Source organism: Molothrus aeneus, chromosome 4 (assembly GCF_037042795.1).
Source record: "Molothrus aeneus isolate 106 chromosome 4, BPBGC_Maene_1.0, whole genome shotgun sequence".
NCBI lineage: Eukaryota > Metazoa > Chordata > Aves > Passeriformes > Icteridae > Molothrus > Molothrus aeneus.
In genome coordinates, this window is record NC_089649.1 from 24,101,113 (window position 1) to 24,126,428 (window position 25,316).

Below are 25,316 nucleotides of genomic sequence, written 5' to 3' on the forward strand. Positions count from 1 at the left end.
CTGCCATACTAGGCAGAGCATCTAGGTGATGTGAGTCCTGTTCAGAAAGTGCACCTCCAGGCCAAGTGGTTTTTTGAAAGAAAGCATCTACCTGAGGTACAAAAGCAAGCCTTTTGAAATGACAATTTCTGTCCAAATTCCATCTCTAGAGAAATGTTAATTTCATTGTTATTTCCCAATGAATCCACCTAGAGAAAAATGATCTTAAAAAGGCTTTAGGTAAGTCTAAGGGCATAAAAAGAGCACATGAGATCGAGCACAGCACTGATACCCAAAATTCTGGTTCAGGTTCTGGTCTCTGAATGGCATTCAATAACTCAGTCTCCAGCCCAAGGCTGTCATTTGTAAAACCAGAAATAGTGACTCTGACCTACTTCATGAAGTGAGTAGTTGAAGATCCAACAGAGGAAAGCCCTTCACATGACCTGGAAGTAGTTTTAATAGTCTGCATTAACTGTTTCTTTCCTCACAGTGAAAAACTCACTTCTCAAGTGGCAGCAAAACTACTCATAAGCTAGTCAAAGCCTACTGTGAGGACTTGGCTCAGGATACCCCTCCAAGTGTCACTGCAAGCATGGGTCACATCTCAAGTCAGCACTAGCCCCAGTGCCACACTGGTCAGGCAAACCTGTCAGGGAGGCTGAGCCCACCAGCACCACTGCCACAGCAGGCTCTGTGAGGAGCATGAAGATGCAGATGAAGGTGCTCTGCTGACGTGTATCCTCTCCCACCCATCCTGCTTCCAGGAACATAACTGTGGGTGGCATGAGGAGGCATGCAGGCAGGGATAGTCTCCTTTCAAACCCACCAGCCAGGGAGCTTGTCCTGATACTGCCACTTACCTGCAGCTCTTAAAGCCTGAGTTTTCAGGAGAAGGGAAGTAGAATTTTCTTGGCATTAAATTGATTGACTGTCATTTACAGTGAGAAGAAAGTTGTCATCTCAAATCCCAGTTCTTCAAACTTCAGCTGTATTTTTAAGGACATAAATTTATAAAGACAGGTGTATGAAAGTAATAAAGGACATGCACAAGCCTTGAATTGCCTCTTTTGCCTTGGTTTGTTTGTTTGGTTTTTTTTCTCTAATCTGTTTGTGTATACATTTTGGGGTTTATGTAACACCTACCCCTCTGAGTTTGCTCCAATATTAAAAACCTCTTAACCACCCTGAGGGAAATCAAAAATGGAAGCTCATCAGAACCATGTTCAATACAATCTTAACCCCGTGTTGTTCATACATACAATTCTGTCTATACTAGATTAACTTCTTCAAAGACAAAAAATGAACAATCTTCCAGCAAAATAAATGGGTATCTCTTTTATCATGAAGAGCAGATTGAACTCTTTCTACAGACATATGTATTGCAGTTTCATCGCTCTTACTTCATTCTACTGAACACTTACCTTGTAAAGGATACAAGTTTATTCAGTTAAAGAAATAAAATAAAATGTAAGCTGTGAATCTGTCCATACAAGACACAATTGTAACCTGCTTTTGTGGAGCCTGGATTTCAACCTCAATTTTAACCCAGAGCAAGTGAAAACAGTCAAGATGTAAAGCATGCAGAGAAGAAAGCTTATTATTGAAATGTCAACACATCATTAACTACTGCTAAATGTTTCTAAATGAGAAATACAAAACCGAAAACCCCAATTATGAGCAAACCAATAGTACCACTTCATTTTAATACCCATATAAATTAGGTGGAATGAGGGTTCTGACAAATGAGCTCTAGCAGACCCTTGGCAGTTCTAGTGGTTGCAGTGACCCTTCTGCCACAGATCACCATCCAGGGAGAGTGCCCCCAGGCCAGGACATCAGGACAGGCACTCCACTGATCACATCAGTCATGGGCAAACTATCCAGTTTTACAGAGCCAGCAGCAGCTTCCAGCACTGGGGCAGAGTGGGCAGCTGGGCACAGCTGTATCTCAAATCAAGGCAATTAAATTCACTGCATTGCCAACAAGCATTCATGCACTTTATCCTCAGTGGTTTTCCAGAGTCCTTAATTGTTTCAAAAAACCACAATTAATAAGTGAGTTGTTTCCAAGCCATTCAAAGTCAAAGCTGGCAATCAAAGGAATCTAGCCACACCATGGCCAACATTCCTTTTGTCCTGCAACACCTCTGCCAACCCATAATTTAACAAATTCCCTCATCTACCAATGGATACAGTATCTTGAGGAATGATAAAACCAAACAAAGGCAGCACTCAAGTAAATATCATTTAGTTATCTAGGACCAGACTAAAAAGCATACCCTAAGATCTGTCCCAAAATATCTTATGGTTAAGAAGCAAATATGACCTTCACAGTTTACACTTCTGAAGCCATTTCCAAACCTTATTTTGTTTGCACTGCTCAATCTACACTTGGTAAAGGGAATAAAGTATTTCTTAACTGTCCTTCTGAAAGGTGACTGCACAGCTGCCAGACTGCAAAGAGCAGGAAGGTTAAGTTGGTCAAAGCAGCAGTCTAAAAGCATTGCTGCAGAACAAGGAAAAGATCTTCAGTCCTTGGGGTTATGAGTATATAAGGTAGTGCAGAAAGTTACAGCTCATTAGTAAAGCATAAACCATTGCACATAGATGGACACCGTGCCTCCTACAAAAAGGAGGGCAAATACACCCACACAAACCAAAACAAAGACAGTAATATTTAATCAGTCCTGCTGCAATACAATTTTGATTTATGCAAAACATTCCCCTGCTCTTGTTAATTATTTCAGCTGCAGAACAAAACACCTAAATATATACATGCACACACCTCTCTACAGAATAAAGCCCATTCTCCCTTCAGTGACAACTGCATTTTGCATTCAAGTGACTTTCTTTACATTTGAAAAGAGAATACACATTGTGTGGCCAAAAATTCAGCTATTCTGACACTGGCTGGGTTTATGACTAATTAAAATTAACTAGGTACTTCATAATTATATAAACACCTAGCATGCTATATTCCCAGCCAATTTGGTTTTAATCAGAAAAACGCACAAGAAGTATGAATGATGGGCAAAGAACTCCCTGGAGGGGCAACTCTACTTCCAGATTTAGTATTCTCCATATAGCAAGTATTTCCATCACTGTTTTTCTTGCCATGTAATCACCTCCCAGTAGAACAATTAAAAAGAGATTTTTTTCTTTCTTTTTATCATCCCTGGACTTTGCTTGTTTTCCACTCCCCTACAAAGGTAAAAGCACACTTGCCTTATCCACCTGAGTCCCAGCTGGGAAGTCTCCCACAAGACAGGCAGGATTTAGCAGTACGCTGCCTTTCTAGCATAGGTAACAAGGAGGAGGGGAGGGGGGACAGAGAGAGAGAGAATTCAGCCAACATGAGGCAGGGAGGCAGGCAATTTGTGGAATGGACTGAAGAAAAGTTGCCCCCCTACTGCAGGTATATCAGGCGTAAAACCAGAAACACTGTCTGCTCTGGAGCAAAAGACCAAGTTTCAAAATAAGATTACCTGTGCAGCAGCCTTCCCTATCCCCTCATTTCTAGAATTTCCATTTCCATTTCTAGAAATAAGGGAATAGGGAAGGCAATGGCTGAGGTCCTGCACTGTGTTACCTGAGAAAACCACACATAATATGCAAATACAGAGGCTTTTCTTTATTGTGGTATCAGCTATCTCTTTTATTCACATCAGGCCTCTGGGATAGGTGCTGTGTAGACTCAGAAACGCAAGAGTTGTAAAGCATGGCTCTGCCATCACTCCATTTTAAGTTCTCAGTTGTCTCCCACCCCTTCACAGCTGGTACCTTCTGCTGCTCACCAGCCAAGGGTCACTACCTCTGCCTGCTCGCTCCTGCACAGCTGTAAATAAACAATTGCCTCTGAGTGTTCTTCGAGTGGCTCATCAACGGGATGGCAATCACTGCTCTGGGAAAGTGCCTTCAAACAACCTGCACTGATTGCTCTGCTTTTGGAGCAAGATGAGTAGCTCTGCTTCACCCCCAATCAGCCAGCAACAAAATCATCCAGGAACTGATTCAGCAGGTAAACTTCTAAACCACATAAGCTAGGTGTCAATTAGTTTTAATTAAGTCCAAAATAAATGACCTGTGAACACAACATTTTTTCTGCAGCCCTTGTTTTCTGTAAGAAACTCATTTCTCTTGGCAAGGGCTCAGCTAAATCACAAGACAAGTATGAACAATCAGCAAAAATAAATATGGTTTTGTAAATGCATTGAGGTATGTACAGCAAAGTTGATTAAGGGAAAAATAATCAAACAAACATCAATATTTAAGACAGCAGAAGGGCTTGAACATTCTAGAGATGTTTTACCAAAAAAAAAAAAATCATCCAGATATTTTTTCTGGCAGCAGCTCCTTTCCAAAACCATAAACTATATACCCCAACCCATCTTTCCTCCAGCCCTCAGTTTCAATGTTCTTCCTCAGAAGACATCAAGGGTGAAGAAAGATATCACTGAGTTTTCCTCCATTATTTTGTCCCCCTCTAACATCTTTAAGCTTGTCTATATACCTGCTAGCTGGCTAAAACCAGCTGTATTCCTTTTGATGCCTCTTCAAGTGGCAGCATGCACCGATTCTTGGAGAGTGTCATGACCTCCTGAACTCATTACTCACCTTTTCACTTTGGTTCTCCTTCTGTAGAGTTTTCTTTTCTTCTGTTTTTTCTTTACTCAAATATTTAATTTATTTGTGCTTCAGCTCTAAAGTCATCTGAAAAAAGGATCTGAAAAAAGGCTCTGCAAAATCAATTACATTTGCAGCCCACTGGACACTAGCAGGACCTCACCACTGCAGATGTGTTTGGCTCTCATTAGCTTAACATGTCAACATCCCCTCTCTTCCAGTTGCACGGGCTCAACTGTCTTTAAAGGCATAAAAATAAATACTTCTTGCTGCTCACTGAAAACATATTGGGCTGAAGGTGAGGATGAATACAAAGAGAAGTGCCAGAAGGTGCCCTTGTCACAGTATTCATTTCCTACACAAACCCCAATGGTTTGAGCGCTGATATTTACAGTAAGCAACTAAAACTGAAGTTACAATAAAACTCACCTATGCCAGTGCAGGAGCAAGGAAAGCAGAGATTGGGCAGACAATTTTTTTTTTGTGTCAAACCCATAAATGGGTAAAGGGAGAAATGTCAGTGGCACTACACCAATTTTTACAGCATTTTCAGATCTGTCCCTCAGCTTTGCTTATTGCCTGCTAGGGCAGAGACCATCATTAGGAGACTTGAAACTGGCCAAGCAGACTTGAAAGCAGGCATTTTCCTCAAGGTCCATTCAGAAAGCACCAGCTGAACTGAGGCAAAGCCCATAACCATCAGTCCTTTAGTGCTACCAAACCACCACTCCGGAAGCCAGCATTCAAATTCACAGAGCAACTGCTTAAATTTCTCTTATTAACTAGCACAGCAATATATTCTTGTGAATAATGAACCTCAACACTGGTCCTTTACAAACATGTCCTAACACAGTCACAGTTTACCTCTAGCTGTCCCTAGCAGTTGCTGATAAATGTGCCATGTTGCCAAAAGAGGTGTAAAAATCCAAATAGTTTTGGGTTTTTTACAGTAACTACTACCTAGCTGCCTATATTAATTGACAGAGTGAGCACATTATATAAGGAGATTAGACCATGTCATATTTACAACCTCAGAGTCCCCAGTGAGAGAAATTGCTCAGCTGTTACTGTCAGTGTCTTCTTCAAACAGGAACCCTGCTGACAAGATGATGAATTCAGAACATCACTGCCAATTAATGATTTGTAGGCAGAAGGGATTTCAATAGTTCCCATATGTTTCTGAGGATGACTGGGATTTACATCACCTCTAATAAAAGAGTGTAGTCTGCTCTGTCCAGATGTGACACTAGAGATTGGAAAATGTCATCTTTGCAGGAGAAATTTTAATAAACAAAGCCGGGCTCTTCTGGGTTGAAAATGTTTCCCAAAGCACGGTGATGAAAAACCTGCTTACTAAATGAAAGCAAACTGGGAGACCACTTGTAAGATGTACCCAAGTGATTTACAAACCAAAAGGTCAGAAGTTATTTAGGTGTTTGTGAAAGCTACACAGCAGAGTGCCAAGACTACCACTATATCAGCCAGGAGCATGGAGTGCATTTCCTTAGCATCAATCAGGCCGTGGAAAAAAAGTTCAGCATTTACAAATACAAAGGACCTTTCTTGGTGTTACTCACCCTGCTCAGGGATGCAAAGTTTACTTCACTGTCCTAGAAGACAGTCTTGTTTTTGTGAATGTAACAATCACCAAACCAGAAAGTGTTTATTCACATGGGATATCGACATGAACTCCCACACATGCTGGATACAGACCTCCTGAACTGCCTAAGGCTGAATGCCTCCTATCAACAGAGCATCCTGGAGCCAACCAGCAGGGAAAGCTTGGCACAATGACCTGGGGTAAACACAGGACATCCAAATGGGGCCCTCAAACAGAATTTGCCATAGGCATTCAAGTCCCATTGATTTGGTGACGGAATTTAGGGCTACCCCACACAAAAAAAAAAAAAAAGAATTACTGGTTTTAACACCTCTAGAGCAATAAAGTGATAAAAATCCTGTCTGTAGGTGAGATAAAGAGCAGTTTATGTGAATATACCTTAGGAACAGAGCAGGGATAAACCACCACAAAGCATCTTTACACTTCTTAATTATGATCACAGCCCTACCCAACACAGTCATAAATTGAGAGGCCACATACTGTCCTCTTAAGAAAAACAAATTAAAAAAATACCAACCTAGACCCAAAACCAGAAAGCACAGCCTTTAATCACTAAGGTCTTCTGAAAGCACACCCTAGATTACTATCTCAACACTGCAATCTCTCTACAGGCAGCCCAGCTTCTCCAATGATAGTCTCAGGTTTCTGGTTTAAATCTGTATTTTTTGGGGTTTGCTGTTTTGGTTCATAGTTGTTTTTTTTAATAGTGGGGGTTTCTTTGGTTTTTTTTTTTTGGGGGGGGGGGCTTTTTTTTGTGTTTTTTTTTGGTTTTTTTTTTTTTGGTCTTTTTTTTGTTTTGTTTTTTTAAATGAGACCTCTAAGTGTGCTTTGAGAAATGTAGCATCAGAGGACAGGACTTGAAGGGTGACTAATAGAGGACTCCTTTCCTCCAAAAATTCTAGACCTAGCACCAGACCTGTGTCTTGTCATTTTGTGACATGATATTTTCTGCCATAATTAAGCAAAACCTTGCTGATCTATCAACCAACATTCCTCATCTGTGGCAGTCTGTATTTCCTCAACTTGGAATAATGTTGATCTTGGCTCCCCCATTGTACAGTGTCAAACATGGAGTCAGTCTCTTCCCCCCCCCTAAAAGGAGAAATATCTTTATTAGCACAGGAAAAGCAAAATCAAGACAGATTTTGCTTCATTGACTACATCTGTAGAAAAAGGATACTATTCTGGTCAAAAATACCACTCCACATGCTGTTTAGTAGAGGTTTCTCCAACACAAACACTTCTCTCAAATTTTACATTTTCTCTCTATGTCAGCCTTTGAAGAGATTTGAACTATCTTTAGGGTCACAAGCTTGTGACCAAGGACTAAAGGATCAAGACCACAGTTTGCTGTGGATATGCACTGATCTATTCTTTGTACTGCACTACAAACAGTAATCAGTGTCTGGAGTGAGGTGAAGAGAAAATGCAACACAGACTTCAGCTGAAGTGGAATTCCTCTGCCTTCCCCACAGTATCTATTACAATCCATTATTAAGTGACTGCAAAGACAAGCCAATTGAGATAGAACAGATAACCAATACATATTAATTTTGCAAAGAGCAAACTGTATTGAAATCATTGTTTACCTTCTCTTTTGCAAGCAAATTAGTTTTAGGCTACCTGCTACATATTTACAACAGAAGGGCAAATTCTATAAACAAGCATGTAATACAGCAAACCACAAAATGATATTGTACACTCAGAGTACACTGTTGTCTTTGTAAGTATTCTTTTTAAAGTCTTGAGCTTTAGATACCCTAGATCTCTTGCACAAGGCCTCTGATGATTCAGGAGACTATGCTGACCAGCAACCTGGCAACTTCAGCCAGCTACTTGTGGGAAAACTTCAGCACATATGGAAGCATTTTTATCAGTGGGGGTTTAAGTTTAACTCTGAACAGCTGAGCAGCTTTGTATTAAATTATTTACCAGAGAGGAAAATCAATCAACTCACACCACATCAAATACCCAGCCCCCCATAGAGTGATAAAGACAGAAAAACACACTCCTCCAAATACAAAAACAAAATGCCTCTTCTATAGAGAGATTAACTTCAAACATTCCCGGGTACAGTCCAGAAAAAAAAGAAACCGGGCTTCTAAGACCCATAAGGAAAACCTGATACTGAGGAAAAATAACATAAATCTCTAAATAACAGATAAGACTACAATTGCCTCACGGACTCAATAGTACAGTGCTCCAAAGGTAATAGAAGAATGCCAGATTCTCCTTGTTGGCAGCACCAGAAGCCCCTGCGCATGGGGTGTCAAGTGCCACGACATCCAGCCCAGGCCTCTGTCTTCCTGCTGCAACACTTACTCAAAGGACCTCAGTGGAAGCGAGAACCTGACCCACCACTGTCAACTCAACCAGGCACAAAAACCATGGAAGAGAAGAAAGCCCAGACTGCCCACCCCCTTGGAAGCTCAGCACAGCGCCCTCCCTGCAAACCCTTACCTTGGCAGGTGTTGTTCTTCTCCTCATAGCCTGCCTTGCACAAGCACTTCCCGATGGGCACCAGCCATTCCCCCTCGGCACTGCAGTGCATCTTGGGCGCCTCCTCAGTCACCGAGTGGTTGATGCAGACACCTGACACCTCCAGGAGCTGCGAGGAATCCGCCCCCGTGATGGTGTCGGGGAAGCGCGCCAGGTTGCGGATCACCGACGGGCACTTCTTGTAGTACACGCGCACGGAGACCAGGGCAATGCAGGCGCCCACGTCCTGGAAAGCCAGGTAAAATCCTTTCTTTGTCAGGGGCCCAACGTCCCGCACCTCCGTGTTGAGCTTCATCACTCTGTCGCCAAGGTCTAACTCTGTGAAGCTCTCATCAGCAGCAATGGTGTCGATCTTGATGTACTGGTTTTCTTTGATGTTCCTCCCATCTTCATCATCGGATTCAAAGTAATACATGTTAAAAGTCTCCTTGCAGGTCCCAAGTCCTCCTGGAAGGCTGTTACAGTCCCTCAGGGTGAATTTGAGCTCAATGAAGATGCGGGATGCCCCCTCATTAGAGATCCAGCTGGTCAGAAGCCAGTTGTTCTGATTCTGTTCCATTACCTTGCATACTTGGTATGTGTGTATCGGAGCGTAGTTTTCATCCACCTCACCAATTTCTTCCCACTGTATAAAAAGGAAAAGTACTTTTTAAAACAGTCACAACTCTCAGCTTTCCCATCTAAAGAGCATCTTGGGCTTCAGAACTCAGGACTTCCAGGGGAAAAAAAGTTTTAATTGCCAAGCTTTCTGTACTACAGGCTTGATATGTTCCTGGTAAAGTCAGATAAATGATCCTTTATAAATAGAAAAGGATGCTGGTTAAAAACCTTTGATTTAGACAGTTCAGAAGTGGGAAAACATATTGCTGGGTTTGTCCACTACTATTCAGTTAGGAAAGAAAACAAAAGCAGATGGGGCCATTTCTGTGAGCTTTTCCAATGCATCCACGGTTCGTCTGTCCCCATGCCCCCAGGCTCCTTTCTACCACATCCTCAAATCACTGCCCCACATAACGAAAAGCACACTCCTACAAGCTATTCTCCCCCACCAAACAGCATGCCAGAAAATCAGTGGAGTGATACACTAAATAAATGAGCCTTTGCTATCCCCAAGTGCACTAGTCAGTGTAGTTCTTGCTCATGCAAAGAGAAGATTACTTCCAATACAGGTTACAGGGATCTGCAAATCTTGAGCTGTTTATGTGCTACACAGGTTTTTAATCAGAGCTTCAGGCAACTTTTTACAGCTTTGTGGGAATTGCAGCAACTGTTTGTTGATTTTATTTTAGCCATGCTCTGAAGGGCATCACTTGGAAGAAATGCTTTTTCCTGGTGCAGCTCAGAGTCAGTAGCATCACAACTGTGCCTACCACAGATACACATTAGAGTTTACTCTCTGCTTTTGACAACCCTAGTGTTACATTAAGAGATTAGATTAACCATTTAAGTGCAGCAAAGAACCCAGGAGAGCCAGTGCTGGTTTCAGATTTGTTCCCTTCTACTTTTGACCCACTCATCTGCCACCCAACACCTCCTCCATCCTCTGCTCAGCATTGCTGCACACACCTGGCCACAGCTGCGATGAAGCACAAAGGAAATGCACAGAGCATAATTCAAAGGTACTCCTGTTTCAGGCTGCATATCTTCTAAGGGCCAAAGGCCAAGCTTTCTCAGTGGAAATGCATCCTGAGATACAGTTGAGAGTGTTCTCAGCCCAGATGCCATTACTGAAGAGCTGAGATAGAACACCCTAGGAGTCAATGTAACAACAAGATATGTTTTTAAAACGAAATGTTGTTCTCACATTTTAAATTAAAACAGCAGCAAGAAGTGACATGAGAACCTAACCTGATGGTACAGTCAGAAATTAATTACAAACACCACCATGAGAAAAACATTTCTTCTCCTCCCTAGCCAGGGATGTGAAAGTGGGGACTTGCGCAGGAAGACATCCCCATTGTGATGTGCAGAGTCCACATGCACCACCAGTCTTCCAAGTAAGGAACCTAACCCAAAGACATTTTTACCATGGCAAGCAGTACTTTCATTTGTAACCCTTTTTTGTATCTCTGGGCTTAAACAGGCCACAACCCTGATTAAGATGTAATTGTCACTGGGCAGCACCACAGAATTGGACAAAGATGTGTCTGCAGTGAAAGCCGCGCAGATCTGTGCAGGACTCATGCCTGACTTTAGGAGAGGCAATTAACAATTACCAGGAGAGTGACTGAGAAAAGATAAAAGAAAAGTAGGCAACATAGAATAATTCAGCAGCTAGATTTTCTACATTCCAGTAAATAGGAAGGTTTTGATATATGAAATTAAAAGCAGAAAAACCATCCTTCAACTAGCTTAATTTGAGTAATAATGTATACTGTACATATATACTTCCAAGTGAATTTGTCTAGTTTCAGCTAGGATAGAGTTAACCCTCTTCATAGTAACTCATATGGAGCTACCTTTGGGATTGTGCTAGAAACACTGTTGATGGCACAGAGATGTTTCAGTGACTGCTGAGCAGCACTTACACCAGTCAAGGCCTTTTCTGCCTCACAGCCCGTCCCACCAGCAAGGAGACTGGGGTGCACAAGAAGCTGGGAGAGTACACACCTGGGACAGCTGATCCACATGGCCAAGGGATATTTCAGGCCATATGGTGTCATGCTCAGCACATAAAACTGGGGCAAGAAGAAAGAACTGGGGACAGGAAGAATCATGGCATTTGCTTTTGCAAGTCACATTATATGTGAGGAAGCCCTGCTTTCATGGGGACGGCTGAACACCTGCCTGCCCATGGGAAGTGGTGTTCCCAAGGAATTTTTTGGTTTACTTCGCTTGTGTGTGTGGCTGTTGCTTTACCTATTTTAGTGTCTTTCTCTCAAACCATGAGTTTTCTCACTTTCACCCTTCTGATTTCTCCCTCATTCTCTGCAGGGGAAGTGAAGGAGTGGCTGTGTGGTGCTTAGCTTCCAGCTGGGGTTAAACCACAACAATCCTTTTGATGGCCAGTGTGAGGCTGGAAGGGTTTGAGATAATGACAGGTTTGATCTGAATGTGCTAGATTGAAGCTATAGCTGTTATTGTTGTTAAGCTATTTACTGACTCTGGCTCCTGGGCTTGCCATGGGGCTTGATTGCCTCACTGCACACTAAAGCCTGGGGCTTGTTAGTGCCTGCTCCTTGGTTCTGCTGCTTGCTGAACTGCTGACCATCTTACTCTGCCAGGCCTGGCAACATCCTGATGTCAGCAGTGACAAAGCTCCAGGCTGGCAAATGGCCAGGCCATCCCTGATGTTTCTGTGATGCTACACTGCATATGCTGCAGCTGCAGTGTGAACTCAAGTTGACAGGAATGTGACCTGGGGATTAGTCCACATGGGAGAGCAGCCCTAAGCAGCTGTGGATATATTCATGCTGGAGCAGGTGCATCTCAAAGCATCTGTGGCTGTGGTTATGTTGGTGTTGCAGCAGGTACATAGACAAGGCTCCACTTTGAGCAGGTAAAATTCTAAGGGACTCAAGTCTGTGGCTAAGGCCAAAAAGGGAGCAGGGGCAAGGAGAGGATTTAATTGCAACATTATCCCAAATGGTCTAGTCCATGGATAGGGACTGTAATGAGAATTCTACCCTGCTTACCTGGAAATGGCTGAACACCAGCCAGCCCATGGGAGAGACAAATTAATTCCTTGGTTTGCTTTGCTTGTGTGTGAAGCTTTTACTTTACCTATTGTAGTATCTTGATCTCCAGTCATGAGTTCTCACTTTTACCCTTCTGATTTGCTCACTCACTGTGGGGAGTGAGAGAGGTGTTGTGGGTACTTAACTGCTGGCTGGGGTTAAAGCATGACACTATATAAAGGTGAAGTCCTATTTTTATAAAGGTGGGGGTGATTCTCCATTTGGTGAAAAGGGAGAGTAACCCTCCACTTCCCCCAATCCACAGAGGGGTCCCTGCCAAATGAGCCCAGGGGACAGATGAGCACATCCCAGTATTGCCCAGGAAAGACATAATGACTTTAACTTTGCTTTTTTCTGGCTAAAGGTCAGAGGATCACTCAAACAACTGCTCACACCAACAAGCATACATGGATAAGTGTTAACTTCCAGCAGGAAGTGGTGCAAAGCATCTCAGCACTGGAAATGGCTCAGAGCGGTGTCATCACGTGGAGATGTTTATGGAGGGCCACAAGGTACACAGTAAAACACTGTGCACCATCTAAAGAGCATTAACGTGTATTTCTTTAAAAGAATTGATATTTACAATGACTGTGATGTTGCAGTAATATCATTAGTGACCTAACTTGAAGACATGCTGAGAAACATCACTTGACTTTTTTCATACTTGCCAGGTCAATTTTCAAGGACCCAACCGTGATGCTCCCCAGAGTTATGCAGTTAAGCTCATTTCCACTGCTGCTTCAGGAGTTGTGCTTTTGGGAGCGAGTACAAAGTTCATTTGTTAAAAAACCAAGTGCTGTGTTTCTAATGGTTGCTTTCATGCACTGAGAGCACTAAACACCATGAGGATAAAGGTCCAAGCATAAATACATCAATGAACTGTGCTAGAGTCTTATCTCAGCTGCAAGAAATGGCACACGGCCTAACATCTCAGGCTTCAAGATGTGCTGCACTTCCAGTACTGCTCCCCAGATCAGAGCAAATCCTGCCATCACCACCTGCCATCAAACCTAAAGCAATCATCAGAGCATGAGAAAGGGGGGGTGCTAATGAGCTAAGGCTGCTTATCTCTGTATAATCCTCAAGGGAAAGTCAACTAGATTTTATCAGAGCAGCCAGTATTGTGAAAAATCTCTGCTCTATCATTTAATCTTCTTCTCCCCTATCTGCATGTAGGACTACACCATTTCTTTCTCTTCAGCTGGATCTGCCTGCCCCCAGAGACTGCAGGCAAGCTGCCACCCTTCTGTTTTTACATCCCTCCACGAGATGGAGATGGCAGTAAGAGCCCCTGCACCTTCTGCCTGGTCCCAACCTCCTAGTCACTACAGACCTCAGAGAAATATTTCAGTCAACAAAGAAATACAAACCACAGGATGACATGCAGTGCCTTACAGTTAATGAGAAAGAAATCCCACCACATTAAAGAGACAGCATCTAGATGAAAATTATTGGCATGAAAAAAAATTAAGTACAACTGAAAAATTGTGTAATGTTATAATTCCTCTCTGTAGCACATATTTTTTGACATATAAATCAACCCCATCTGCAGGATTAAAACAAAAGTACAACCATTAATTTGGTGGTAAATGTTTTCTCTACATCTTTAATAGCCCTAAGAAGGAAAACACAAATGCATTTCAATGGCCTGATGTTAAATCATTTATAGAAGACCTATTTCTGAATCAGAAATTTCCAGCACACTACTGCTGGCATCAATAGGAAGCACACAGTTCATACAGGCTGCCTGTCTAGAGAAAGGCCAAAGATATCACACATCTAACTAAAGATATAAGAGTTAAAAAAGCATTCAGTGGAGCAGCCTTGGGTTAAATGGACAATTTTAAAACACATTCACCAGCTGTCTGCTACTCAGGCTTGTTTCTAATCTCGGAGATTCCAGGAGTGCAATTTGCTACCACAGCACAGCGAAAGGCTGCTGCCCCAAAACCAAATACTGACAGCAGGGATGAACATTGCAGAGCTTTTGTTTATTTGGTTGGGGGGGGGGGGGGGGGGGGGGTTGCAGTACTAATTTTTGTTACTAGTCTTCAATGACTCATTCACTTTCTTTAGCATCCACAAAAGCCAGTACAGACATTTCAAGCCTTGTTCCTAGTTCCACACATCCTTGCACTGCTGAAAAAGAAATCAGGCATTCAGCAAAATCCTAGGGATCTTAAGAGGGGAAGGAAGCTTAAGAACATTAAGCAAAGGTGTTCCTAAGACTTACCTGAAACCTTCCCAGCAGGACTCCCTCACTCCAAGGGCTGTGAATCTGCCTTTCTTCCCACTACATATTTCACAGGCTCCATGCTACAAGAAGCCTCATCCTCTCCTATGTAATTTTTCCACCCTGCCACACAGAGCTCTGCAACATACGCATGTTAAGTTAGGTATCTGCTGGCACAAAGATGTAAAACTAGAAAAGGATTTACGTATTTTATCTTTTTTCTTTTGGAAAAAAGCAAGCCTGGCACGGATCTCTGATCTCAGGCTTTGAATGCGTGAAAGCATCAGAGATACTCTATGTGCTTTGCCCAGAGAAGGGCAACTTTACCTCAAAATACTGCTGTCAAGGCCACCACGAGCACATATTGATGCAGAGGACAGTGTGGCATGGTGCTCTGCAATCCCTATGCCAAGTGAAAAGGGGACACCTGACGCCCTTTCAGAAGGGCAAACCAGCCTCGTGTTCAGCTTGGTAACATTTGGGCAGAATCTTCGATTTCTTTTATGCAGCTGATGTTAAGACCTGGCTGGCAATCAATAGCCTCCAGCTTAGCTCCCTCACAAATGTTCCCTCCTGCTACTCAACTTTATCTTGCAACCTGCTTCTTCCCTCCCATCACAAAACCCAAAAACTTGTGGGTTTGTTATTTTTTTTAGCTACCTGCTGGTTTCCACTTGCTATCGTATTACACAGCTAAAGCAAACAAGCAGCAGGCTTTCCTCTGCGCAGTTTCAGTGATTTCAGTGAGGTCACATAAGGCTAAACCTCTAGTGAGAGCCAGGCAGAGCACTACACATCTTTTCTTCTGCACTGCAGAAGGTTTTGCAGGGCTGTGCTAGTTGTAAAATAAGGCTGACTTTGTCGCTATCTTGCCTATTGCAAAACAGCACTTACAAACAGGCCAGTCCCTGTTTCAGGGACTTCAAATCCTGCCACCAAATATTGCCAGTGTTATCAAGAGAAGATGCGATATGTGGCATTGCTCAGATTTTCAGCTCAGGAGCTATGGGATTAAGCAGGAGCCTGATTTTGCTGGAGGCGTTTCAGTCTTCATTAAATGGGTTTTGCTTGCTCAAAGAACAAGAACACAAAAGACACAGCACCCAAAAAGTCATGTTACTTTTAGCTCCCTCTACAACAGTGACTGGCAGGAGCAAGAGTTCTGTCTTGAACACTGGCATTGGCAAGAGGTGCATGTATAACCTCTATGAGCTACTGATCGTGGCAGAGTCCACCAGCACCTGGATGAGGAGCTTGAGAAGCCTAGTTCCCCCTCACAGTAAGGCACAGTGATCCAAACCACTCTCAAGCAGCAGAAAAATGCAGTAACCTGGAACAATGCTGCATGTTTGTTTGCAACCCTGCTCTTTGCAATGGGCGAGCAGCGCAGAGACATCAAAATAACTTCATCCAGCTTTTTCCACCAGTACCAGTGCTTAAAACAGTACTCTTGGGCAACAGTTTTTAAGCATTTCTGCCAGGGTAACCACACAGGTTTAAAACCCAAATTCTGCTTTGGGGCAGGGTGCCTGCTCACTGGGACAGCTCAGCAGCTTCTCCTCTGCTGCCCAGCGCCAAATGGTGGAAGGACACCAACTAGAGCCACATCACTTTTCCCAGTAAATCACAAACTTGAAACACAAATAATCAGGAAACCAGAACAATTCATGTACTTGGATCAAGTCAGGAAAGAAGGGGAGGGAGCAAAAAAATTTAGTAAAAGAGAAACCAGTTATTTTGAGAGCCTCACAAACCATATCTTCACCATCTTCTCATCTTGAATTTAAACAAAATAGAGGCCAGATAAAAAATTTATGAAAAAACTGTTCTGGAGTAATACAAAGTACTTCTTTAGCCTCAAACACAATTTTAAATTTTGGCTACCAAGACACAAAAAAATTATTACTTGTGCAAACTTTTCCAATACCAACATCCACTTTTATAATGCAAAAGGTAAAGCTTTTTTTACACTTCCTCAGCCTGGTTTTAGGGGCTTTGGAGCTCATTTTCAGGCAGGAGCCAGTGTCAAAAAGAAACTGCATTGAGTTCAATGCGAACAACATTTGGCAAGAGTTTACTAAAACCTTTAAATACCAGAAGCAGTTGCAACTGTCTGGGATCTTGCTATTTCCATACATCTGACAGTGCCCCCACCCGAGACTCAAGCCTCATTTGGATGGCAATTTTACAACTGAGACATTTATACATACAGATATATATTCCTACTGACAGCAGTTACCAGTCAAGCAAAAAGCATAATGGATAACAGAGGACAGAAAGCATCTGATTAATCTCCCTACTCAGGCGGAAATGTGGCCTAATGAAAGCTGAGTCTCTGAAGAAGGAACTTAACGTTTTCTGGTGGCTTGGCACATTCCCAATTTCTCCAATCAGGAAAATAAAACAAAAATAAGAATGCTATAGCTACTTTTGGGCTACCCTTCTTATTTTACTACTGGATTGCAGTTCCCTGCTGTTTCTTACAATGCCACTCTGGTCACTAAGCTGCATAGTCCGGTTAACACACAGATACAGAATATCCTGAGGTTAATTAGCTGAAGTAAATATGAGTTTCCTCACTCATTACTGGAGATTTCCCAGCAAGAAGCTAAGGATCATTTTTCATACGCTAAAACATAAGTGGAGGAAGCAAATAGCAAAGTGGTATGAACTGGAAATTTAAAGCATGATTTTGAGATGTGCCACATCAGACTAGTGAGTATTTTTTCTCCATTTCTATATTAGCCAAACACATATTCCCTAGCCCACGTGTGATAGTTACCTAATAGAAAGCCAACTTAGAAAGTCACTTCCATTACCACCTCCTCCAACCCCCTCCACTAAAAGGGCAAATCCTCACCTCAGCAGAGTTACAGGAACTGTCAGATGTGCTTCTGGATGACCTCTTGCCATGTGTGGGCAGCAAATATGCTAAGAGGAGAAAAAGGGCCTTGCTTCATGTTAAAGGCTACTCCCCACTGCATCAAGAGTTAACAAGACTCAATTTCACTTGGTGCCCAGGTTTCACATTTGGCTCTGCACTCTGACAAAGGGCAGGAAAGTGAATAGCAAAGATGGGGAGATAATTGATGTTTCATCTCCACTATAAAAAAAAAAAACAAACCTACACTGAAAATGAGCTGGGTGAATGTTCACAGCACCACCACGCTTCATCCTAACTCCACTGCTGCCAACTGCACATTCCAATACTCAGAACAGCTCATCAGCATACATCAGCTTTAAAAAAATGCAATTTTTAGAATTGAGAGCTTAAGCATCTGGGTGGATACTTCGGTATCTTATAGTGTTTTGGGTATTTTTAATTCCACCCAGGTCAACCTTTCATCATCCTGTGTGCAGTCAGGACTGCTAGAAATCCTCCTCCTGCACGGGGTAATGCCAAGAAAGGTTCTCACACCATCACACTGCTCAGAGCTGAGGGAAAACACTAAACAGGAGAGCCCCACACTGGAACCACAAGACAAAGCATGACTGCTCCTCTCAAGAAGAGCTACATGTGAAGACATGATCAGTCACCTAAATTTACATGGAGAACTCTATAATCATCAACTCCTGTTGTGTAAACATTTGAGTTTACTACTTGAACAAATTTTCAACATGATTTTTTATTTGTAGTATGCACATAAGGTTTGCTGCCACCCCTTCCATTTCTGCAGCAGGCTGTGCAGGAGACTTCATAGTGAAACGCCCTATAAGGCAAAAGCATTGACAATTCCTGGATTGCTCTGCACCACTAACTAGCTGAGAAACAATGCAGATTTCTGGAAAGCTGTGATAGCATCTCAAAACACAAGCAGCAATTTGCTACACAAAGTACCACCCAAGAAAATGGATAAGAAAGAACAATTAAAACCTTAAAAATTACTTTCAGTACGTGCTTATGAAACATGTTATCTGTTCAGAAACCTGCACAATTCAAGCTGTTAAAAAATGGAGAAACATCAGGACAAAGTCACCTAGACTTTTCAGTCTGCAAGCCAAGATACATGGGGGAAAAAAAAGAAAACAGGACTGAAGTTTAGCTCAGACTTTGACAATTTGCATGATCAATGAAAGATGTTAGCACCAGAATCCAAATGGAATGAGAACCCAGCTGGAGGCTAGCAGAACTGAAATGAAAAGGAGCACCAGCCCCTCCTCAGCATGCCTAATCAGGCACTGTGCTGACCCCCTTCCCAGAACAAAGCAGTGTGCTAGCTGGAAACCCCACCTCCCCTCCCACAGGTTTATTTTTTTAAAGGTTTGAAATTCTCTGTACATCTGAATTAAAACATCCATTTCACATCACAGACCAGCAATTGAGGGGAAGACAATGGAGACGAGCGCGAAAGAAGCAATGAAGAAACACAATACCATTAAATCATTTTTCACTGCCTAATGTTACACTCATTGCAGAGCAATTTAACAAAGGCCAGAACAAACAGTATTGACACCACATGGTTTAACACTGGGAGGCTGACAGAGCCAGATTTTTAGGAGGACTCAGGGCAGGACATAAATTTTAGGTTTATAACCAAATGCTTGGATTTTCAAAGCTTTTGGGATATTATTCACGTTACTCATCATCTGATGATACCAAGAGGTTCACAGAACAACTTCGAAAAGCAGGAAGAAAGGAAGTTTTTCCTGTTACTTTAATGTTGACCTAATATTTAAACAAATCAAAATCTATGGGGTGATTCTGTTTACTACAACTGAAATAACACAAAGCATTTGGTTTCTTCTTAATGCACAAAACAGCAAAACTTAGCAAAAACTAAACTAAAATCTTAATCTTTATGACTGTCATCGACTTTTTCTAATTCCTTACAAGTGCATACACATTTAAGAGCTTCCAGTAAAAGAGAAAAAATACTTGATCTAAAAGTGTACTTAATGAAAGCAAAACAGATTAAACTTCCTGGTTTTCTAGTATTTCAGGAAAGTGATACAATTATCCACGTGCTGCACTGGCAAGGCCTAACCTCTCAGGCATACACCGAATTTGACTAGACTACAGAGGGCCCATACACCGTATCAGACCCTCCAGAAAATGCATTATTTTGCCACTGCTCCCTGGTCTCTAATCTACCCAAAGCTTTTCAGAGTGATAATATTACATTCATGGCTTAGGCCTTGACAACTGCACCCATAAATCAATTTTAAACCTCACATTAATCATCTTTCTGTAATCAGTGGCTATTCAGCACAAATTTACATCTCATTTCTGTTGGCCAAACAGCCACATTAGAGCTTTGAAGCTTATTCAGGCTTAAATGATTATATTCCCCTAATAAACACTGAAGTCCTCTCAGTCCAGCTGCTGTGAGCTGCATTAATGACATGCCGTGGCAGCAGGGGCCATCTGAAGCCAGCCCTGTGCAATGCTACAAGCAGCAGCCCCCTTGCCAAGCAGATTTTCTGCATTTCCAATACTCTCAGAAGAAATGAGGAGGCTGTTCTGCCTGTGCAGACCCTCCTATGGGAACTGATGTGTGCAGCAGACACTCACAACATGAAATTTACTGCACTTCCCCTTAACAGCTTCATTTGCCATCTCTTGAATACAGGGGGCTACAAGTAAAATATCCAAAACCAGATTTCCTGATTCCCCACACGCTGAGCACCTTAGCTTACTTTGAGTTCAGTGACAGTTCTGTTGACTCTGAACCATCTACAAAACCCACTTTTCCCACTTGTCAGACAGCTCTAACTTTGTTCACAGCACCACCAAACTGTACCTTAGCGTGCTTTTCTTTGATCACCTCAGAATTAGGTATTACATTTTTAATATCTGACTGCAACTTTCTTCCCTGTTTTATTGTTTGACAGATTATCATTCAGGATTACAGTAAGCAGCTAAAACATGATCAGTTCAGGGTAGATTTTGCATGTACTTGCCTGCAATCCCTATAGTGAAACAATCTATTCTGATTGAACAATGAATAATTATTTAATTAAAGAACCTTGGCAGGCCTACATTATTAAACCTGCATAAAAAGCCTGACATTGATTGTATATTCACTTTCAGTTAAGGTCTGAATCAGTATGCTAAGATCTAAAAATGAATGAACAGAATGGGTTTATTATAACTGTTGTTAAGTACTTACCTCACTATAGGTAATAAATTATACATGTGGATGCCTGGTATGCTTATTCCACAACATAATGAAACTTTTAGTTACTTTTTATTCTATGGGATTTAATTCCCATTGTGTCAGGTTTATGTTACTATTTAAATAAGGCACCAGAAATACACGGGTGTAAATCTGCTGGACAAAGATGCAACCCAGACCTCAATGTTCCTTTTAATCTGGAATTGAAAAAACACAGATGTGTTCAATTGTTTGTGACAGATGTTCTGTATCCTAACTATTTCACAAAGAACATGTTTCATATAACACAACATACAATGCAACCTCCACACTCTCCTGATATCTGGCAACCACTGAAGAAGTACTTGAACATCAGCATGCCATGGCTAGGAAAGCAAATACAATAATACAATCATGTGCTAAATCCCCAGCTGAGACCTCTGCAATGCAAAAATAAATGCCGTTTCAGCAATCAGCTGTGATAATGCAAAGTCTAGGAAAGCTGCTGAAGTTTTCAGAAGAAACTGAAAAAACTCAAATTTGTTCCTAAACAAGAAGTAAACCATGGCTTAACTTGATGGTAATACTGCAACACATACACAGAGAAAAAAAGTTCTGTTATCAGCTTGCTTTTGCTTAACCAACAAAAGATCCCAGAATTTAAATTGAATGCTTTTGAAGAGAAGGGAAGATAACTTTCTTGTTGGGGGGGGCAGGGCATAATCAACCACAGTGAGAACTTGCCACGGGAGTCAAATCATCATTCATCATCATAAGGGGGATCCAAGGAAGTTTCAGAAGAAAGTATCTGATCAGGTAGCCAAGGCCATGATGAGCCACATATATTCATCACAAAAGTAAGGTGGGTTAAAGCTAGGACCAACATGCCTATGCCATGTGGGAGTAGAGAGTGGGTACATAAATAATTAAGATTCATGTATATTGCCCTCACCGGGTTACAGTAAGAGTCTCTTCCAGACCCAAGTCTCTGAGGTAAAGAACACAGAAATGCTGAAGACATGCAGTTCCTCAAAGAAAAAACTATCAAAAATAGTTTAAATAGAAATTTAATTAATTGGTCTATTGCTGCATTTCTGGCTGCTTGGTTAAGCTACAAACTCTTACTACTGCTATTTTGTATCCAGGGTACACTGGGATTAATGGCAGGTTGGAATTTGGAGAGGCAGAGCAGAAAGAGGAAGCAAACATACGGACATGGGAAGGGGCTACATTTGCTTATGAGAATCCAGATTGCCACCAACCACCCCTTCCTTCAAAAGATTTGGGCTAAGGCAGGAGATTGCAGTTTGTAAACACCTGGTGGCAATGGACCTGCTGGATTTTGGCCACCTTGAACGTTCTGATCTGCCATCCTGCACAGCTCCAGGCTTTGGTGTTTCCTTTCAGTGCTTCCTCCTCTCCCCTGCCAGCCCAGCAGGCCAGTCAGAAAGCCACAGGCAAGGGCCTGTGACTTGGACTTGCTTATCAAAGAGACATTCTCACAGTGGGTTCATCCTTGAATGAAACCATCTCTTAATTTTGTGCAGCTTATGGACAGAACTCAAGTTAAATTGCAGCAACAGCATTTTTCTGCTAGGCAAGATAATTCTTGTCTGGAGCCTGACTTTTTGGTAAAAAGTTTTACATAATCTTCAGGAGTCCCTGAAAGGCACCACTTGACACAGAAACTACAGATGTTTATTTATCCAGCCCTATCCTAGGCCTTGCTCTCACTCTACAAAATGGGCTGATTGGCCATTTCACACTAACAGGAAATTACAGGCACAGTTTCAGCATTATTTAGCAATTAAACCATTGAATCATTCCCCTTTCAATTTTTGTCTCGTCAGCTTCAGCGCCTTTCAGCAAACCTGGATGCATATTTCACCAAGTGTTGAAGTTTGAAAGGAAAAGGATGAGTGAACGTACTTTGAAAAATAAACTGAAAGTACAGTTCTCAGAGGAAGAGATAATTACCATAGGAAACAGCACTTTTACAGGTTATGTGGTTAATTGACATAATTCTTCTTACCAATACACATACTCACTGCAAAGAAGACTGCTGAAGAAACGGTACTCTGATGCTGAAATGTTGTCCCCATAGTGCACAACACATAAAGCTTTCTAATAATGTTTGCTCTCATCCATAAATTATTGTGCACAAAGAAACTTAAAACAGTAAGCAGTAAAAGAAATTTTGGACCAAGTAAGGGGATTAGCCATTTAGGAGAAGGACACAAAAATGTGTTGTTGCTTCTCAACAGCTTCCTCTTGCCTTGTGAGCAAGTGACATTGGACCTGGCCCAAAAGAACTCTTCTACTCATACACACAAAAGGGGAATTTTCATATTTGTGTCAACTGAAGCAATCAGACAGGCCATCCAAGCACTCAGGTGATTTTGGTTCTGTCTTCTCTGCTCAGGGATGCACAGTCCTGAGATGCTGCAAAGTATTTGGCTTTACTTGCACAGCAGCTGGTGCTGAGCCAGGACTGAATCCCACCTTTCCTAGGGCTTTAAGAGGCTACAAAGTTATATCTTTCACTGTAACAGGAACCTGTCTTCCTACCAAAACCCGTGTAGGTGCACTCATTTAGTATCACATCCACCTCCTAGGGACTCCCCTTACCACGTATCCATCCCACAGGTTCTCTAATGACAGTCTTCAGCACAGCTCTAGCCCACATTTTCATGTCATAGAGGATCTTGCACTGTTCTGCAACTCCTACCTGCCACAGCAGCCAGCTGGGCAGGCACTAGGATTTCCTTTTCACATTTACCTGGTTTCCATCACAAGGATGATTTTCTTCCCAATTGCCTCACAGAGCAAACAAGATACTAATTTACTAATTTACTTTCAGAATTAATTTCAGCAACAATTTGCTAATATCACTTTCAGAAAGCCATTTTATTTTCAAATGGCATCACTTCAGCTAGAATAAATTGTAAAGATCCCACAAGAGAGTCCACAGCTACTCAAGAGATCAAAGCCCTACTTTATAGCACAAAAACCCATTAAAAAATTAGAAAAGGCTGGGAGGTAGCTAACTTGTCTGTGGCCTCTTTGCCTGATAAGGGTTGTTGGGAGAAGAAAGAGAGGAGTAGCATGTACCATTAAAGTTAGCAAGAGGAGTCATGGAAAGACCCATTGACTGAGAACTGAAGTCTGACCAATTTGAGCTAGAAAGATTAATTGTCTTACATTAAGGACAGATGGATGTTGGTTCAAGCTACAAAGGGCTATGGACTTATCACAAGAGGATAACTCACTCAAAGAAATCTCTCTCCAGAAGATGCAATGTGGGCCAAATCAAGGTTACAGACCTGCTGCAAGGACTCCTGAACAAGTTTCTACACCATATGTGCCACAAGAGATTCAACTATGTAATGTTAACAGACCCAGTGGCCTTAAATCCTGTGAAAGTACACCACCATTACCTTCAGCCCACACACTCATGGATCTGCTCTTCTTTTTAAATAGCAAGGACTAGCAAATAGTATAACCTTGTGCTTTCTCCCAGCCAATTGTTTTACCCCACCAGCACTGAAACTGCGACTCGCTAACAAACAGAAATAGCATGTCTAGAATGTCAATGATTTGCAATCAACATATTTGAACAGCAGGGTGTTGCCCAACTTTCTTCCTTAATACCATTTTGATTCCTTATGTATTTACTGTAATACAGGAAAAACAAGAGTTCTCAGTTTTAAAACTCTGCAGTGAAAAGAAGGAAGGAAATTTGCCAAGTAGTATCTTTGGTTGCAGCATTATGTGTAAAAAAAAATTGTTCACACTCTATTTTGTCTCCTTGCTGCTTGATTTTTAAAAAAACAAAACAAAGGTTGAAGAAAAGGAAGGGGACAATCTGTTTTTTAAAGATAGTTTAAATCAAGACATTGCTAACTTAAGTCATTCCCAGTTCAGTAAAACACAGGACACCTACAGCATTAGCCCCCATTTTGGATTTAGTTGCTTTCTTTACCCTTGATCAATGGGGTCTCTATGGAGTCTTCCAGCAGGGTCAGAAGCACTAGGGAACTCATTTGGGAAAAGCTCCCCACATACAAAAAAAGCTCAGCATAGATTCTGGCTTCTGACAAGGACCCTCTGCAACACCTGGAGAGATGCACAGGGACTTCTGCATATCCAGCTTCAGCAAGGTCAGCCTCTGCAAACTGCAATGCTGAGAAACACCCCAAGTTAGCACTGGAGCAGACAGCCCTGCAAGCAAAAAATCTCTCCAAAGAGCTTTGCTCAAAAGGGGCAGAGAACAGAGAAGTCCAAAAGGTTTACCTGCGCTATCGGTATCAAACAAAACAGCTTTGCAAACACCAAGCAAGGGCTGCTTTAAGATTCCCTGCTTTCTCTTCAACACCTTCACAGCAAAAGCCTTTTACAAATATTACACAGGCAGCATCATAACCAAATCCCCTGGGGGCTAAAGACATTTGCCAAGTCAATACACTTATGCAGCTCTGAGAAACAGGCTCTGCCAGACTTACGTAGTGTGACTCCAAAGGACACAGTAGCTCCTGCCTATCTGCACTGCCTGTCCACACTGAGACCACCCCTCTGACTTAAATACA

General features: G+C 42.0%; 1 protein-coding gene across 7 annotated transcripts in view; it reads right to left on the reverse strand.

The window, feature by feature from the left end:
• Positions 1-25,316, reverse strand: part of EPHA5 (EPH receptor A5) — a 193,056-nt gene that overhangs the window by 140,305 nt on the left and 27,435 nt on the right. For all 7 annotated transcript variants that reach the window (XM_066548094.1, XM_066548095.1, XM_066548090.1 and 4 more), the window contains exon 3: positions 8,687-9,350. In XM_066548094.1, coding sequence (XP_066404191.1) covers positions 8,687-9,350 — 664 coding nt within the window. The remainder of the gene's footprint in view (positions 1-8,686; positions 9,351-25,316) is intronic.